This window comes from Heteronotia binoei, chromosome 9, assembly GCF_032191835.1.
Source record: "Heteronotia binoei isolate CCM8104 ecotype False Entrance Well chromosome 9, APGP_CSIRO_Hbin_v1, whole genome shotgun sequence".
Classification (NCBI taxonomy): domain Eukaryota; kingdom Metazoa; phylum Chordata; class Lepidosauria; order Squamata; family Gekkonidae; genus Heteronotia; species Heteronotia binoei.
In genome coordinates, this window is record NC_083231.1 from 79,099,385 (window position 1) to 79,118,693 (window position 19,309).

The following is a 19,309-nucleotide window of genomic DNA, read 5'->3' on the forward strand; positions in this document are numbered from 1 at the left end:
TTTTTCTACAAAAAAAGCCCTGCTTAGGGCCGATTCATGATATAAAGTCCATGTGTCCCCATATGGACTTTTGGCAAGATGTGTTCTGGGAACTCCCAGCTGTGAACTTAATTTTCAGGCATCTTTAGGCCCAGTTTGGATTAGAAACATGGGACATAAGCAGAAGTGGTTTCATCCTCCCCATTGTGCTATTTTCCTGACCTGAAATGGCCTCATAGAGCTGGTATTGGCCTATTGGGAAAATGTACATGTACTGAGGGCTACACATAAATCTGTTGAATGGGGAAACTAGCAATTCCCTGGGACTGTTTTGGGTCAAGAAACAGTGCTGGGGTAAGGAGAAGACTTAAGATCCTTCTTACATAACTGCAGTCCTGATCTGAATCGGGCTACTGTGCTTGCAAATTTAATTCCCAGCACAGAACCCCAGGCGCATGTCTGATGCAGTCTTCGTTGTTAAGCAAACTGCCCTAAAAATAGGATTTTGGGGAATTTAGAGTGGAGGGCAATCTGCCTTTTAGCAAGATCAAAAACCTGTTTATACAGAAGGTGCCTGCTTTGGAACTTATCCAAGAACGAGACAATGTAATATAATAATATAAGGTTTATTATGAAATAAAGACAAACATACAAGAGTATAAAGTCACACAATGCACATACAGTCCTAGTAAGATAGAAATAGACAGGAGTACATACAAGGATTGACAAACAGGGTAATAATTACCTATCGTAGTCTTTAAGGAAGGCTCCAATGGCGACAAAAAGGAGATGGGGGATGGACCCTCAACTGATCAGGTATCGGGGGCGTCTCTAACAGTAGGGTATATGGTACTGTCAGATGAACACGTGTGGGCAGTTGGGTCAGAGGTTATAAGGACTACCTTGAACCCTTAGGGAGTAGGAGGTGCAGGGGTGGATGGCAGGTGGTCAGCTGGTATATGACCTCAGAGAAAGGGGAGGCTCTACAATGACCATAAGGGCTGGACTTGAGCGGTGGCCAATGGTCAGTTTATTAGGGGCACCTGATTGGATACCCATACCTGGCCAATGAGCGGACCTGGCCCTGGTTACCTGATTGGGCTTCCAGGTAATAATGCGCAAAAGGGAGAGGCTCCAGGGTGACCATTAGGGCAAAGAATGGGTGAGGGTATTGGGGTGGAAGTGATTAACAAGCTATCAAACTTAACTAAAGGTGACAATAGAGGGCCAAATTGCTACCTAAGGTGACACCCGATCTATACAAAGAAGTCTGGCTCTAGGTGAAGATGTTCTTCCTCTTCTTTACTTCTATACTGGCACCATCTATTGTCTTGGGTTCTGTTGGACAAAAGCTTAGGCAGTCTGGTGGGGTTTATACTTAAAACAAGCTTGATTGTTTTATGCAAAAGTAATAGCTGATGAGTACGTGAGCCTCTCGCTTCGCCGTCATGGAGTCTGGCACTGAAGGAAGATTGTTGTTGATGGTGTTAGCCTACCCACATGGCTTTCGTGATTGAGACTCAAAACCGCTTGCCCGGACAATTCCTGGTGGCGCAACTTCTTCCACTGCAACGGCCAAGATAGCGTACGCAGGAACGGCTGGAAACCTATCTGTACTTCTGGCTAGCATTCTTCCGTAGAGTGCTGTTGTAACGCTGAGGCTGTTAGTACTCACATAAGTCTCTTATAAACTGGCAGAAAAAACCCATGTCTTGCAGCAGATGTGTGTAAGGCCAATCTCCAGGCACCCTGGCAACCAAATGGATGATCACGATGTCCGTATATAACTGAAATTAGGGTTCTCTTAGCCACATCGTGGTGACTGTCACTGCCACTTAGTGGTGACTATTATGTGAATTGCCCTAGGATTCTTCAAGATAGCCAGCTGTCTAGTTTAGAGTTCAGGCCTAGGTTTGGAGACCAGATTAAAACTGGGGTGCAATGTGACAAACTATACTCAACTGTTCACAGTCTTAACAATATAAAGGAACTTGGTGTATTAGTGAAGATATATACTTCACTAATATACCAACAACATTACAGGAACATATTTCTGGAGTTAATTGCATTAACACAAAATACACAAGAAAATATATGTTTATGACAGCAAACCGTTTGCAAAAAATACGGCACAATAAAGAGCACTTAATTCAGGTCAGATCCACACATAATTGGATGCTGTACTTGCCTGGGCAGGAAAATTCAGGCAGTAAATTATTATAATAATGAAATGTGAATCAAAGAAGGTTTAGGATTGCAGTATGAATGATCTTTAGTTATTTTAAATAGTAAAAATATCCTATGCAATAATAAAAATGCCTTACTTAGCACTGCGTTAAATTCCACCATGCTTCCTTATAGCTTCCATTATAGCTTTTCCCACTGTGAATGCATTTTTTTTTTGGAGGTTTGAAATGAGCAAAACCACTCTGATTTTTAAGTTTCTCTTAAAGTTTTTCCAGACAAAGGATAGACAGAAAGGGGGGAAGTCAGTTCATTTACTTTCCAGGTTTACCTCAGTTCAGTTTCATACAAATGTTAAAAAGTCTAGACAGCAGAGAACAGAGATTGTTAAATACTAGAGCTGGAGAGATCTTCAAGGTAATGATAACTCTGTAGAGATCTGTAAGTTCCTAAACTAGAGTCTGTCCTATATTTTGACATCTGATAAGGCATGTATAGAGAGACAGAGGATTCATGTTTAATCTATTTCTTTTTAATCCCTTGCTCATTCTGGTGCTGTGCTAGAAGTATGCTTGTGAATATTTTCTTTTTAATAAATACTTCATAGCTTTTGATGCTGGTAATGGTTCTCCATAGAACTCCACCACAAGGGGAAGGCAGTCAGTTGGCAAGTGGCTATTCCTTCAGGGGTGCACAAGGCAGTAAACTGTCCCTGCGGTGATCAGGCACTGTGCAGCAGGAGACACAGAAGCAAGGCCTCAGAACTGGGAAGGGAAGCTGAGAGTTCTGACCCTCCCAGCTGGCAATTCCTACAGAGGCCAAGTGGTTGTGGCAGGCTATCCAAGAATGAAAAACCTTCTCTAGCAGGGCCATAGCCAGGATTTCAAATTTGGTGGGGCCACAGGCAAGATTTTCTTTTTAGGGGGGCCAGGGTTGGCTGCACATATTTTTACCCAGAATTAGTCTTTGTTGGTCTTACCCAGAATTAAACTTCATTTGTCTTGAGCGCCAGCTAGCTCGCCTACCTCCTGATTGTGGAACAAGAAGAGGGGGCAGGGGCTTGTTTCTGTTCCAAGGAAGGCTTCCTCCCTTGGCACCCAAGTGCTTGGAGGGGCTCCCTTTTACAGCTCTCTTCTGTGCTGCTGCTGAGAGGCGCTTCCCAGAGAAGACCCCAATCCACCCACTCACCTCTGCTGCCAGCAGCCCTGGTGGGCCCAGCTTGGCCCATCCCTGTCCCAGCCTTGCTGCTTCGCGCCACAGATGGCTGTCTGTGGCTGGCTTGACTTTCCGGTTTGGAGCACAGCAGCTGCATCCTTGTTTGTTTCTGGCTTGTTTTGCACAGAAGCCTTTTGCCTCCTCCTAGAAGAGGAACCCTGGTGGCAGTGAGCCAAAGTGGAGCATGGCGGTGCCCACTCCCCATCCTCCTTAATGGTTCTGATGCTGCAACCTGTTTGTCTCCAGCCGAGATGAGGCCACGTGGTCAGCAGGCCTGAGCAGCAGAGAGGAGACCAGCAGCAATAGAGGGACCATACAGTTGTAGTGCGGTTTGAAAGGATGGGCCTGGCCCCTCCCGGGCCCCACTGTAGCTACAGGTCTGCTCTCTAGGTGGTGAGAAAAACCTTGGCGGGTAGGACAGAATAGGGCCTGCAGGCCTCATCCACCACACTCACAAGTTTTAGCATTTTGAAGGCTAAGCAAATGTAATTATCCTGCAATTGAAATAGCATGCTGGGGAACAACAGTATGACTGCAGTTATTTGCAACCAATATTCTGTGAATGCATTTATAACATGCCCTAGGATGAGCCACTTTGGTGTAGTGGTTAAGTGTGTGGACTCTTATCTGGGAGAACCGGGTTTGATTCCCCACTCCTCCACTTGCACCTGCTAGCATGGCCTTGGGTCAGCCATAGCTCTGGCAGAAGTTGTCCTTGAAAGGGCAGCTGCTGTGAGAGCCCTCTCCAGCCCCACCCACCTCACAGGGTGTCTGTTGTGGGGGAGGAAGGTAAAGGAGATTGTGAGCTGCTCTGAGACTCTTTGGAGTGGAGGGCGGGATATAAATCCAATATCTTCTTAAATCCAATATCTTCTGGGATCACATACAATATAGGAGCATATACAACTAATTTTATGTAAATTGGGAATAATTAGCTCTTGTTTCATCCTTAATCAAATCTCCAGTGCCTTTAACAGGACTGCAGTAGTGAGAATTCAAATACATTTTAACTAAAAGTATAATGGCACTGTGAATACATACAAACATACATACATATATATATAAACATTCTGTGCTTGCAACTGCAAGAATTTTTGTTTTCAGTCCTCGTACAATGCAGCATAATGAGTTTTATTTTCAAATGAGGCACAAATAAAAACAGCGTTATTACTGTTTTCAGTTTTTTACCACTCATATTTTCCTAAGTCTGGAAGTCCAAATTTTGGCTGTGATTTTGTCAAAGCCAAGTCAGTATATGTATAGCTGAACACGAGATTACTTATTGCAACATTAGGTAATAAGCTAATTGCCCTCTTAAAATTCAGTGCATTTTGTTCTTGCAGAACAGATTTGTGATGCCTAAATAAATGTGTTCTGGTTGATATCTTTAATTTGATTTTAAACTTATGTTCGGTAGCCTGGTTTAAAACAAACTCTCTTCTACTGTTCGCTGCCACATAGCTTTTTGGATGCTAGATCTTCACATGTACTCACGCAGCCATCAAAAAGCATGTGCTTTTAATGATGTAAAAACACCCTTAAATCCCTCAACCTGAGAACCAATTCGTCATCTTTTCCTAATGACCCGCCCTCGAATTAGCCATTACACCCCCGAAACCTTTGTCATTCTATAATATACTTAAGCAGTAATAGCACATTCTTTTTAAAAAGTGACGCTCGTGAACTCTTTCCGAGCACAAATGCGCTTTAAATGCTCCTGGCACAGAGTGAGGTGTGAAGGACATTTTCTGTAGTCAAGTTGCACCCTGGAGTTCTCTTCTGTAGGAGCGAGCAGCTGCTATATCCCAAATTGCCCGGCTGCGTCCCCTAGAGAGGTGCGAGAGAGTCTCCCGTTTCCTTTGCTCATGTGCCTGCAAAGAGGGGCTAGTCCTCCTCCTCTGCCCTCCTCCCTCCGATTGCCAACGGATTGATATTCTCTGATGGCTGCTGACTCGCCCTTTCCTCTCTCCCTCTCGCTCTCGCTCTGAGTAATGAGGCTGTCCTAGCACGAGATGATGAAAAGGAGAGCGGGGCGACGAAGGCAGAGCGGCGGTGCCTTTCTCCTCCTCCTCCTCCTCCACCTCAGCACCACTCTCCTCCGAATCCATCCCCAGCTCCTTTGGCCGGGCTCCCGGGCGGACTAGCCCCAGCAAGTGCCTGGTGGAGACCAGCGCTTTCTTCTCTGACCGCCGAGGAGGGTTGTGGTCCCTCACGCCGCTGGCTCCCTTCGCCGGCCAGCCAGCGCTTCCCTTCTTTCCCCAGCCGCGGCCACGGACAGAAGCCAGGACGGCTTTGAGGCGCCAGAACATGTCCGGCAAGGGCAAGAAGAGCAAGGAGCCGGCGAGAGTGACCTTCCCCCAGCAGAAGCACGACGAGGACGAGGAAGCCGCTGAAGAAGAGCAGCGCGCGCGACGGGGCTGGAGGGGAGTCAATGGCGGGCTGGAGCCCCCTCAGCAGCAGAGGGCGGTGAAAACGCAGCGGGAAACCTACGGCTGCTACCCGCCCTCGCCAATGCTGGGCAGCATGTGAGTCTTGCGGGCCTGCTACGGGTTGGGCGGGAAATGCGAGGCGCCCCCATTCGGGCGGGAAGGGCTCGGTACTTGCTCCTCGACAGGTGGCGCGGGGAGCCGTGCGTCGTGGCTCCAAGTTTGGCCTTTCCCCTTTCGGGCGAGCCAGCCGACCTGAAAAGCCTTGCCTGAGAGGGAAAACGGCACTACCAAGAACTGTTGATTACCATCCACAGAATGTGACTTGGGGAGGGGCCGCGGTTGGCGAGGCTCCAGTTAGAAAAGCAACCCAAGCTGAGATTTACGCGATCGAGAGTTGTTTTAGAGCAAGTTCCAGAAGAGAGTAATTGAGAGAAGATGAAATGAAATGTTTAGGAAAAGAGGGGTGATTTTTTTAAGCATGTGTGAGACTGTTTTTATAATTGGATGTTCATGCTTATTGGGATTTTTTAATTGTTGAACAATCCTTGTCCACTGTTGCTTTTGGGAGCTTGGCCATTGGTGTGAATGGTATCAGTTTGATTGGGTGTGTCTGCATAGCTTCTCTTTTTCCATCTGGCTTTGATTTCTTGCTGTTCTAAAACTAAGGTTTTTGCATTTCCTATGAGACACATGCTGCTTCTTTACAGAATTGCTGGCTCCATCTTTGGATATTTCTTCACAAACAGTGGAGTTGCGTGATTCAGTGTATTGACTTATATATGTACTGCATTAAATTTGCTGCAGTTTGCTGAAAGTGGTGTATTTGTATTTGTGTATAAATCTTGAGACTAGTCCTGAAGTAATTGGGTTTAGCTTCTGCTAACAGATGGCGGTAGGTGAAATTAGCAAATATGGATGGTTGCATTAAGATTCCAGTAATGCAGGAAAAGATGTGAGACAACTGCCAGAAATAAGCACAGTGCAAGACCTAGGGTGTTTCCAGATGGCTTTTCCAAAGTGACTGACTGGCAGAGCACCAAACTAGAAATTAATGGAAGGAGCCTTTTTAAAGGGTTACTTGTGTGTCTAAGTAGCTGTAAATGTGGTAGCTGATTAAGCACCATGGTCAGTGACGCCCTCATTCCCCCTCCAAAGGGGTTCTTCAGTCTGGTCTGGACTAGGAGTGTTTTGTAGAGAAATCAGCATACTACCTGCATGTCCCTGTCTGACTGATTTGGGAAATGAATTGTTCACAAATGGTGTGTATAAAATACTTCTGGACCAGCCAGAGCACAGTTATATACCTTGTTAATGAGCTGTAAGCAACAAAAAGAGTACTTGACAGCGCATATTAAAAACCAAAAACAAATGCTGGTCTGGTCATAACCTCATGGAGTGTAGGTACTGGGATTAGGGAGAGCTGAGAACTATAGACAGAATGGGTAGCAGAATAATTGTAACAGGAACAAAAATATATTTCCTGAAAGTTGAAATGTGAGATTTGTGGATATCTGTCTGGCATGCAAAATGTGTTTTTGTTTTATGACAGGTAATATGGAACTGGAAAAAACGCAAGGTCAAAGATGGCTGTCTAGTAAACACAGATGTCAGGTTTAATTTGAGTCAGTTCAATCATCCAAAGAATGTGTAACATTACTGACAGCCCCTTGATAACTGACAATGGCTCTGACCTGGATAGCCTAGGCAAGCCCAATCTCAGAAGCTAAACAGGGACAACTCTGCAAGTACTTGGATGGGAGATCTCCTTGGAATATTAGGACCAAGAGGCAGAAGCAGGCTGTATCAAGCTACTTCTTTGAACGTTCTCCATGTGTCAGTAGGGATCACCAGAAGTTGACATTTCCAGGAACACACAAACACACACTTAAAAACAAACAAACCCTGACAATGTATTCTCACCACAGCCAAGCTCCTCTCATCTTTGATCTCAAGCTGGAGGAAGTGACTTCTGCAAAAGAGGCTTCAGAACTTAGCCTTTTATGTATGCTTCCTTTTTTCACAGGACAATACTAAACAGTGTAATTGACCCCAGTGATTAGGATCCGTTTAGGATTGTATATTTAAGGTGGTAAATTAGGTTTGTAATAGTTCCTTTCTCTTAGTTCCTTGGTTGTGATATCCCAAGCACAGGACAAAAAATTAAAACTGTTCTGAACCTAGGAACGTAGGCAGAATAATTCTGTAGCACCCCCTGGTGTCTGTCCTTTATGATCTCTCAGTGCAACTCCTTGTAATTAAGCCATAGATTCATTTTCCGGCGTATTTTTGTAATACCCCTAAAGCTACGTCTTAGAATTCAGAGCATTTCAGGCAGTTTCTGTTATTAACCAAGAGCCTAGACTGAATGACTAATTTATACAACCTAATAGGAGCATCTTTTATCCTCTGATTTTATTCATCCTGTTTTGCTCATGCTTGCCTAAACAAATATGATAAAATTATCATTAAAACCACCTTTAAAATATGTGCAAGAAGATTTTCCTTCCTCTCATTCAGTGTTGTTTTTTTAAAAGATGTTAAACAGTACCTCAGTCTAGCATGTTTTAATATCCTGTTGAATACACTTAGCTGTCATTGAGAGCATTTATTTAATAGAAACGGATGAGTCAGGGGTGTTTTTTTTTTTGTCAGACCTCTAGAATAGCTGAGAAGCTCCAGTTCCTGTGTCTGTTGATGTCGAGAACTGGCAAAATAGTTTTGTTTTGCTACCAGTTTTTTTTTAAAAAAATCTCCAAACTTTCTTCTGATCAAAGGAAAGATTGTCAAATTGTAAAAAAAAGAGGGAGAGAATATACCTGGAAAAGAATTCTTATTTGTGGAATTCATCTGTCTCTAGTGCTATTCTAACTGCCATTATTATCAATTTAACCAAACATAGTAAACCAGAGTTGCTAAATATCCATCTTATCAGGGGCTTTTTTCCTAGGGGGACACGGTGAAATGGAGTTCTGTAACCTGTTTGTGGAAACAAAATTCTCAAAAAATGTTTAAAAGTTAATGTAGGGCACCCATGTGTTTCTCCATTATTTTCCTCGTGAGAGTTCTGGCACCTCTTTTTCCAGAAAAAAAGCCCTCCATGTATCTGTATAAGTTGAATCTGACGAAGATGGAGGTTCTCTATCTGAGTTGCGGTGGTCCGGGAAGAGAGAACACTTTACTGGCTTTTGATGGTCAAGAGTCTGGGAGTGATCCTGGAGCCCTCTCTGACTATGGAGGCCCAGATAGCAGCTACCACCAAATCGGTGTTTTTCCACCTGAGGTGGTTATGGCAGTTGGTTCCTCCTTTTGGAGCACGGTGACTTAGCAGTGGTGATCCATGCTGCGATCACCTCAAGAATTGACTACTGTAATGCCCTCTACATGGCACTGCCCTTGACTCTGATTTGAAATTACAGCTAGTGCAGAATGCTATGGCACAGTTGCTAATGGGGCTCCCTCGTCGGGAGCACATTCAACCAGTGCTGAAAGAGCTGCACTAGTTGCATGTTGCATTCAGAATCCATTTCAAGGTGCTGGTATTTACTTTTAAAGCCCTATATGGTTGAGGGCCTGTCTGTCTTTGGGACTGCCTTTCCCCATATGTGCTCCAGAGAGCACTGCATTCAGGAGCTCAAAATCTGTTCTCTATCCCCGGACCAAGGGAGGCCAGATTGAATTCTGCAAGGGCCTTCTCAATGGCAGTGCCAATGATGTGGAACACTCTCCCAGAGGCCATAAGGGCCCTATGGGATCTCTCCCAATTCCACAGGGTCTGCAAAACAGAACTATTCTGACTAAGTGGGAAGAGGACTAATAGCTAAGTGGGAGAGGACTAATATAGGCTGAGCAACATCATTTAGGAGGAACTGAGACCATCATACGGACCACTGTCAGATAAAAGTAATTATGAAATCAATGTGAACTAAATTGTCTGCTGAAGAAAGTTGCGATCCCACCTACTTAATTTTTTCTGAGTAGCACCACAATGTTATTGTAATATTGTTAATGTTTATTGCTTTTAATACTGTAATTGAATACTGTTATTTCTGATTGTTAGCTGCCCTGAGTCTGTTTGCAGAGAGGGCAGGATATAAATCCAAAGTAAATAAAATAAAATTATAACATATCCTAACAGAAGGGTCATGGTATTCCCAGAGGGCTCAGAATCTAAAGCCTTTGCATATGATCTCTTTAAAGAATGATATTTTCCCTCTTATGACTTGGGTTGTGTACCCCAGCAAGAGACATGGCCAGGACTTCAGGGTGTGCTTTTCATACACAGAAACATTGCTTCCCTCTTTTCTTAGAGCGTAAACAAGAAACAGAAGCTTGTAACTGACATTTATGTCTATAGCTATATCTACCCATCTATGTGGGCATATACAAACTGCTGCATGTCACTGTGCATTCCGCTTGTATACTGTAGTATCAAATGTAGATTTGGGATTCATTTGTTGTGCAAAACCATGCTCTTAAAAACCAGTAATAGCTTAGGAGGGAGATCTTTTATGGTCAATGTTCAATCTAGTGCTAATAGAACACACACCATAATAAGTGGTGAAGTTTTTTAAAATGTATTTTTGCAAATACAAGTTGTAGTGCTATGAGAGGCTGGAAAATCAGTCTCAGTAGTGTCACAGAGAAAAGTACACATGGCATGCCTGTTAAATCCAGAAAACAATAGCACTTTCAAGTCCAAAAAAGCTTATGTTTATTTATGCCTAGTATGGTTTAACCAATACAGACACACAGGTAGTTATAAACAGCCCCGTGGCGCAGAGTGGTAAAGCTGCAGTACTGTAGTTGGAGCTCTCTTGCTCACAACCTGAGTTCGATTCCAGCAGAAGCTGGTTCAGGTAGCCGGCTCGAGGTTGACTCGAGCTTCCATCCTTCCAAGGTCGGGAAAATGAGTACCCAGCTTGCTGGGGAGAAAGTGTAATGACCAGGGAAGGCAATGGCAAACCATCCCATAAAAGGTCTGCCATGAAAACATTGTGAAAGCAGCGTCACCCCCAAGTCGGAAACAACTCGTGCTTGCACAGGGGACCTTTCCTTTCCTTTTTCCTATTAATTATAATTGAATCTCTTAAAAACAAGACATGGGAGAACAAAGAGAAAAGACATAGGAAAGATAGAAAGGAATAAGTTGTTAATTCTGTGTAGTATAAAATCAGTATAATGCTTTCTAGTTACACACTCCCCTTTGATATTACACATTCCAATCTTTGCTAGACTTATTTCTTTTCACAACTTTTTAATACCCATTCTGTTTCCTATGCCCTTCCATCCCTCATCTAGAGGACATAAAAGTTTTGATTATGTGGATGTCTGTGTAAGAAATACGCTCATTTTTATCTGTTTGTGGATGGAGATAATAAATTCCTTACCATTAGTTTCTAACAGCAATAAAATGATTGAGATTGAGGAAAATTTTCCTACAGAGAATGAGAATAAAAGAAAATAGATGATCTGAAATTATTCTGTCTCTTTATGGTGCACTAAAGCCTGCTTTCACATTTCAATATGTTAACATTTACCAAAGTATGCTACACTTTGCAGTTTAATGCTTACTTTCTAATAAATGTCTTCTGTTATGAACCCCTTGTTATAAAATAAAGTGTTCCAAAAAGGCAATTAATTAAACTCAGATTTATACAGTCAGATCCTAAGTGTGAAACTAGCTCAGAGACTGAACCATTTTCAACTGGATCTGAGGTTTTTTGTTGTAAACCGCCTTAAGGCAAGAAAAAGCCTACCATTTGGGTTTAATTAAGTACTCATATAATATCTTGCAGTTGTTTTTAGGGGAATACACTTGAAACTGACACCTCAAGCGTAACCATATTTATGTGGAAGCGTATCCTGCTATATATTCTGCATTGCCTAGTAAGTTTAGGTGCTTCTTAAATACATATGCTCAGAATAATATGCTCAGAATTGCAGACTGACTCACATGATCATCCAATGCAAAAACAGGTACCATTGATAACTGATTTTTCAGCAAGCCTCACAAACTGATTTTTCAGCAAACCTCATTGACTATAATAGATACACAGTCAGTTTCTCTTTTACAAGTCTGGATTCCTATGTCATGATTGCTAGATGCCTGCAAAATAAAAGTATTGACTTGTGAAGAACAACAATATTCCATGTAATATGCATGGAAATGTTTTTATTACATATTTTATTCTTTAATATTTTATGTTTGTTTTTAACTGCTGTTAGCTGTCCTGAGCCCATCAGGGGAGGGTGGGATATAAATCTGATAAAATTAAATAGAAATAAAAAATCCCGAGAAAATAAGTGTGAGTACAAATGGGCAGGAATGATTTCCATATTACATGAACAGTCAATCAGTGTGAGATGTGAAGATAGTGCTCTGAACTGTTGATTTTTTTGTTCATGAGTGAATCAAGTGGAGGGTAAACTGGGCTGGGAAAGAGCAGGTAAATGGTAAATGTTAAACAAAATGGTCAATAGCAAGAGATAATTGGGAGATTTGGGCTGAGTTGCCACCAATATGTGGGTGACACTCATCTCCATCTTACACTTCCAGCATATCTCAGGTAGGCTGTGGAAACTGAAGAGGTGACTGGAACCAGTTTTGGAATGGATGAGACCTAACAAGCTGAAACTTAATCCTGACAAAAAAGAGGTGCTAGTGGTGGTAGGGCATCTTGATGAAGGAATGGATGGGGTTGCACTCTCCCTAAAGGACAGGTTCATAGTTTGGGGGTATTTTTAGACCAAGTCCTCATGTTTGATAATTAGCAGTGGTGGCCAGGTGTGCCTTCCACTAGCTCTGATCTTTCCTGGGACAGAAAGATATTGCTACTGTGGTGTATGTCCTGGTAACAACTGCAATGTACTTTATGGGGAAACTATTGGGAAACTATACTTGGTACAGAATGTTGATTGGAATCAGTTGCAGGGACCATCTCATTCCTTGTTCCAATTCACTTGGGCCCAATTCAGGGGGCTGGTGTTGACCCTTAAAGCCCTGTACATCTTGGAGAGACCATATCTTAACAACCAGTTTCTCCCATATAAACCTATCCATCTATTCCAGTCATCTTTGGAGGTCTTGCTTTGGGTGCTGCTGCCATCTGCAGCTAAATAGGAGGCAACCCAAGAGGTCTTCTTGGCTATGGCAAGCCAGGAAGCTAGGTCTGTCCCCTTCTCTCATTGTATTCCGCCAGCAGGTGAAGTTTTGTGTATATCCAATATTTTCAAATGACCATTGGAATGCATTAAATCAACTATAGAGATTGTTTTCATAAAAATATGGCCCTTCCATAAAAAATATTGCCCTTCCAGTGTGTGTGTGTGTGTGTATTAAGTGACACCTAGTCACTTATGATGACCCTATCCATTACTGTTCTTCAAAATGTCCTATTGTAAACATCCATTCTCAGGTTTTGCAAACTGGGGGCCATGGCTTCCTTGATTAAGTCAATCCATCACATGTTGGGTCTTCCTCTTTTCCTGCTGCCTTCAACTTTTCCTAGTGTTGTTGTCTTTTCCAGTGATTCTTGTCTTTAATAATGTGACCAAAGAACTCAGTTTACTCATTTTAGCTTCTAGGGAGAGTTCAGGCATGTTTTGGTCTACAACTGACTTAATTGTCTTTTTGGCAGTCCATAGTATCCATAAAACTGTCCTCCAAAACTATCCTTCAACATTTCAAAGAATCTACTTTCTATCAGTAGGCCCTTGAAAATGCTACACATGCACATTATACTCTTCCTAGAACTGCTATTGGCCCTCTCTGGGAAAGATCAGCAAAACAGTGTGGGAGAAAAAGGATTAAGGCCTTCTCCTTCATACCATGGCTCCTGTCCAATTCATGGCTTTCTGTTAATGTTTTTAATATAAAGTTCAGAACATCAAGATATCCTGGTAGTGGAATCCAGTTCTACATATAGTTTGGAAAATACAGAACTAGACCAATATAGGAGCTCATAGTATGGTCCATCCACTAAAAAGGCCTTGATTAAAATGTCACATTTGCTGTTTAATATGAGGAAGTTTTAGGCAAACCTTAATTCTCTCAGTCTTAGTCCCCTCAGTACAATAGAAGGGTAATAATATTGATCATTACAAAAGTTGTAAAGGGCTTATTGAAATAATTCAAGGAATGGCCTGAGTATAAAGTATTAAAAATCATAGCTGTTTATATTAACTCTCAAATTGAGACTAGAATGTGATATGAATCGTGCACAGTATGGCTGTATACTTCTGCACCTTCTTCTGGCCTCCAGTAAATCTCTCTCCTCCTCTCCCTGCCCATGGAACAATGCTGGGATCCTCTATACCCCACCCTGATTTTTCTAAAAGGACCATCTGTTGGAGGTTGCCTCTAGGAATGCATCTTCTGCAGTTTGTCCCATTTTTGTGAGAAGATTTACCACAACAGCAGGTGCAGATGTGTGTCTTCTAGGCTGTTTCTTCTTTTCAGTTGATCAGTTTAATTGGATATACTGAAGCAGTAAGTCATCAAAGACCATGGGACTGTGGGTGTGCTTTAGTACGTGGTATAGACTTCATTCTTGTATGCACGGCTGTAAATTATTATACCATGTTACAAAGCAAGTGCTTGTCCTTGAATTACATTATAATTTGTAGTTCATATTCTGAGCAGTGTGCATGAAGTAAGTGGGACAAAAAGGCAATACTAAATCCTGTACTAATTTGTTTGAGATTAAGGCTCTTCTGATTGTTCTGTGTGCAGGTATCCATGCAAATGCAGAAAAATGATAATGGTAATACTGGGTCATTAAATGAATTACTGCCATGTTGGAAACATTTCCATTGTAGATGTCTGAAAACATCTGCTCATTAATACAAAAAAGAATGCTACATCTCAATCCCAGTTCTTCCAGTGCTAGAAGTATTTGGTGGGGGGAATGCAGTGGTGTTTTGATGAGGGAAACCCTTCCTGAGGATTAATGCCTTTGTAAGCCAAAATGCCCTCAAAATGAGGTTGGGGAATTGACAGGTGGGCACCTATGGCTTAAAAAGAATCTAGAATTTATGTATACAGGATTCTACTTCCAGAAATTATTGCTTAAATTCACCAACACTAATTAAATAAAAACAATTAAAATTATTGTAAAAAAAATAGAACACACATACAAGGTAATGAATACATATAACACACAGTCCTAATAAAAATGGAAAGAAATGCATAAAGGTAACATAAGGAAGGACAAACAGGGTGATAATTACTGATCATAGTCTTCAAGGAAGGCTCCAATGGCGACGAGCGAGGACTAAGGGGAAGGGACCCTCAACTGATCAGGAATCAGGGATGTATCTAGACAGCGGAACTGGGGTACTGCTAGATGCACACCTGTGGGGAGCTGGGTCACAGGTTATAAGGACTACCTTGAGCCCTTAGAGTATGGGAGGTACAGGGGCGGATGATAGGTGGTCAGCTGGTATATGACCTCAGAAAAAGAGGAGGCTCCGCAATGACCATAAGGGCTGGATTTATGCAGTAGCCAATAACCAGTTTATTGGGGGCACCTGATTGGATGCCCATACCTGGCCAATGAGCAGACTTGGCCTTAGTTACCTGATTGGACTTCCAGGTAACAATGGGCCAAAGGGGGAGGCTCCAGGATGACCATTAAGGGAAAGAATGGGATAAATTATTTGGGTGGGGGTGATTAAAACTATCAAACTTATCTAAAAAGATGACAATAGATGGCCAAATTGCTACCTAAGGTAACACCCGATCGATACAAAGACACTTGGCTCTAGGTGAAGATGTTCTTCCTCTTCTTCATCCCTCTCCTAGCACCAGTCTTTGTCTTGGGTTCCATTGGACAAAAGCTTAGGCAGTCTGGCAGCATCCACGCCTAAGATAAGCTTGATTGCCTTATACATAGGTGACATCTGTTGAGTACATGAGCCTCTTGCTTCGCTGTAATGGAGTCTGGCACTGCAGGAAGATAGTTGCTGGTGATGTTAGCCTTCCCATATGGATTCTATGGTCAAGGCTGGAAACCGCTTGCCCGGATAGTTCCTGGCAGCGCACCTTCTTCGCTGCAACGGCCGAGATGGTGATCACACGGAGCAACTGGAAACCCATCTGTTCTCCTGGTTAGCACTCCTCCAGAGACACGGGTTGTTGCTGCAACGTTGTGGCTGTTAGTACTCATACAAGTCCCTACATTCTGGTAGACAAAACCCACATTCTCCTGGCAGATGTGTGTGAGTTGAGTCTCTAGGCACCCTGGCAAACAAATGGGTGACTATGATGTTCTGGAACTAGGGGACTTTTTCTCACACCTTATTAAAAAAAAAAATCCCAAAGGGTTATATTTTCTATTTCTGAATCAGTTTAATTAATCTAGAGTAGAATATCATGATTTTGTGACTGTCACTTGGTTTCCAATAACTATGCTTTCATTACCAAGATCTCCATTGATGCTACTTTCTCATCTGTCCCATTGTACCTGCAGTGAAGCATGGGACACATAGCTTACACCACCATGTAGCACATGGATGGCTTCCCTCTCCACCCAAATTAGAGAAGATATGTTGAACCGAGAGCAAAGAAAGCTGTCACTGAACAGCTGTCCTAAGAATAAGTAACAGAAAACTCAATCATATATCTGTCAAGTCAAAACCATTACCAAGAAGAAAACAAGCAACTGTACATTGTAAGTGCTAAGGGGCTTGTACTGGCCAGTGTAGCAACTCAGATATAAAAATAGTTGGTAGAATGTTTTTGAGTTTTTGAAGTGAAAAATAATATAGCGGAAGTCTGTAAGCCTTTGGACTCTTCACCAGTGTAAGCAAGCCAGAGAAGTATTTACAGCAGCATAATGCTGACCACTTGCTGCCCTGCTGTGATTGCAAGAATTCAGTATCTTCACTAATAGAAAGTACCAACAACAACTAACTCCCAAGTTACACTTGCTTGCTCCAGATTTTTGGCTGCAGCCTTTAGAATTCGGGAAGACTACACAAAGGAGTGATAAAAATGTCCCTTAGGCTTCGCATTCTTCCTTTATTTTCTCCCCTTCCCCATCAAGAATGCTATAAGGTCCCCTCTCCCCTTAAATGCCTCCTCCTTAAGTCCTTGTATATTATACTATACTCTCCTTGGCTGTGCACTTTCTGTATTTTATGTAAATTACTTTGTTTTGATCTATGCTAGCCATGGGCCATAATAATAATAATAAATGTACCACCAACAAAAACTGCAATAATCAGGCCTCATTTTGGGCAGGAGCTCACAGGAGCGGAGCTCTGGAACTCTAAATTTTATTGTGCTCTTTCTTAACTACCGCCTTCCCCAATATTTGCTTCTGGGCTCTGTTGTTCAACCCCCCTGTGAGAATTTTGCTGAACTTTAAGATTTGACAAACTTTCTAATATTTCTCCCCACAAAAATAGGAAATAACCAAAACATATAAAGCAGATAGATTGAAATTTTTCTCATGGCACAGTGGCCACATAGGAAAAAGTCATTTAAAAAGTATGGGAGTAAGGTTTTATTATGACCATTATAATTCAAGAAGCATTTTAAGGTAGATGCTGAGCTGATATAATTTAGTATACCTTCCAGTGATCTTGGGGGTGTGTAGCATACGCAAATGAGTTATGCTAATGAGCTTTGGCACCTCTTTTTCTACAAAATGACCCCTGGCAATAACCTATGCATTACTGTATTGAGTCAAATTGCCCATATATGCTGTTAAAGAGCTTCTGGGAAAGCAATGAGCTGGTTCTTCAAGACTGACAAACTTTGGTGAGGAAGGCTCAGGCAGGGGTCTGGCCCACAAGAAGACTGAAATGTAGCCAACAGTATCTTCACATTATGCTGGTATGGGGCTTCCTATTTCCCAGTTGCCCTTTTTCGATCTCTCTGGCTGAGTAGCCCCATTCCTTGTTATACTGTCTATCCTGTTCAGTTGTTTAAATGCATACTGATATAGGTTGATCCAGCTTAGGGAACACTGGAGTAAAAGTAGTCCCCTGTGCAAGCACCAGTCATTTCTGACTCTGGGGTGATGTCGCATCACATTTTCATGGCAGACTTTTTATGGGGTGGTTTGCCATTGCCTTCCCCAGTCATCTACACTTTACCCCCAGGAAGCTGGGTACTCATTTTACCAACCTTGAAAGGATGGATGGCTAAATCAACCTTGAGCTGGCTAGCTGAACCCAGCTCCTGCTGGGATCGAACTTAGGTTGTGAGCGGAGCTTGGACTGCAGTACTGCAGCTTACCACTTCCCGCCATGGGACTCCTAGGGAGCACTGAAGGACTGACTAAAATCCAGTTTAGGTCTTAGAAGGTGAACAGGCAACAAGTATGAGGTAACTTTGTGACAACTATTGTTTATACAATCAGGTAGCTGTTTTAGTTATACAGACAGGTCTTTAACACTGTGGAGAGAGGTCACTTGGCAGTTACTGCTTAAATAATAATAATAATAATAATAATAATAATAATAATAATAATAATAATAATAATAATAATAATAATAATAATAATTTATTCTTATATCCCGCCCTCCCCCGCCAAAGCGGGCTCAGGGCGGCTCAACAATTATAAATAAACTATTATAAGTTTCTTTGTCTCAAAATTACTTAAGTTTGTGAAGGCAAGAAAGCATTCAAATTCCAGATTTCCTTCTTAACCACTCGATAGGGTTCCATCCCCCTTTACTAGACCTATTTCCCTCAGAAAAGAACTTCTTGGCCCACTTCCCTCATTCAGGATCCTCCTTGATCCTCTTACTCTACTTAATACTCTACTCTCCTTCACTGTTCTCATTCTACTCTCAACTGTCATTCTTAACTGTAGCTCCTAACAGACACTCTCAACTGTAGAATTCTATTTGAATCTCCTGTCACTCAAGGTTCTCAGGCTAGGTTAAAGCATTAACCATTTACTGTCCAGTACAGTTGCCATAAGTTGTTTACAGACTGTCCCTGAGTTATGCTGTTAGTTCCTGTTTCCAGAATGTCAAGATCTTCATTATCTGTCTACAGGGGCTTTTTCTACAGGAACTGATTTGCGTATTTGGCCATACCCCCCAACATCACCATTGTTTCACATAGGGCTTTTTTGTAGGAAAAGGCCAGCTTGAACTCATTTGCATATTAGGCCACACACCCTGACACCAAGCCAGTTGGAACTGCGTTCCTGTGTATTCTTGCTCAAAGAAAAAGCCCTGTCTGTCTAACATACTTAAAAATAAGTCTTTAACAAGTTTGGTAATACATATTTTAAGACTAGACTCTCTTCTTTACCATCTTGTTTCTGGTGTTCTGTTTTACTGTGTAATTTGTGTTGTTCATTCTCTTGCTTAAATGTGGTGTTTCCTAATACTTCCAGTCTGTTGTTATGGTCCTAAAAAGTTGTGTGTCTGTTTTCCTGTGGCTATAAATCTAGTTTCAGTATTTTATTTTAATCCCACATTTTTTCCAACTTCAGATGGGATGATTATATATTTACAATGTTTCTGGTATATAATGCTGC

General features: G+C 42.1%; 1 protein-coding gene across 1 annotated transcript in view; it reads left to right on the top strand.

Moving 5' to 3' along the window:
• The first annotated feature begins 5,583 nt into the window (after positions 1 to 5,583).
• Positions 5,584 to 19,309, top strand: part of TRPC3 (transient receptor potential cation channel subfamily C member 3) — a 93,779-nt gene continuing 80,053 nt past the window's right edge. The window contains exon 1 of the mRNA XM_060246835.1: positions 5,584 to 5,903. Within this exon, the coding sequence (XP_060102818.1) occupies positions 5,686 to 5,903 (218 nt within the window). The 5' untranslated portion in view covers positions 5,584 to 5,685. The remainder of the gene's footprint in view (positions 5,904 to 19,309) is intronic.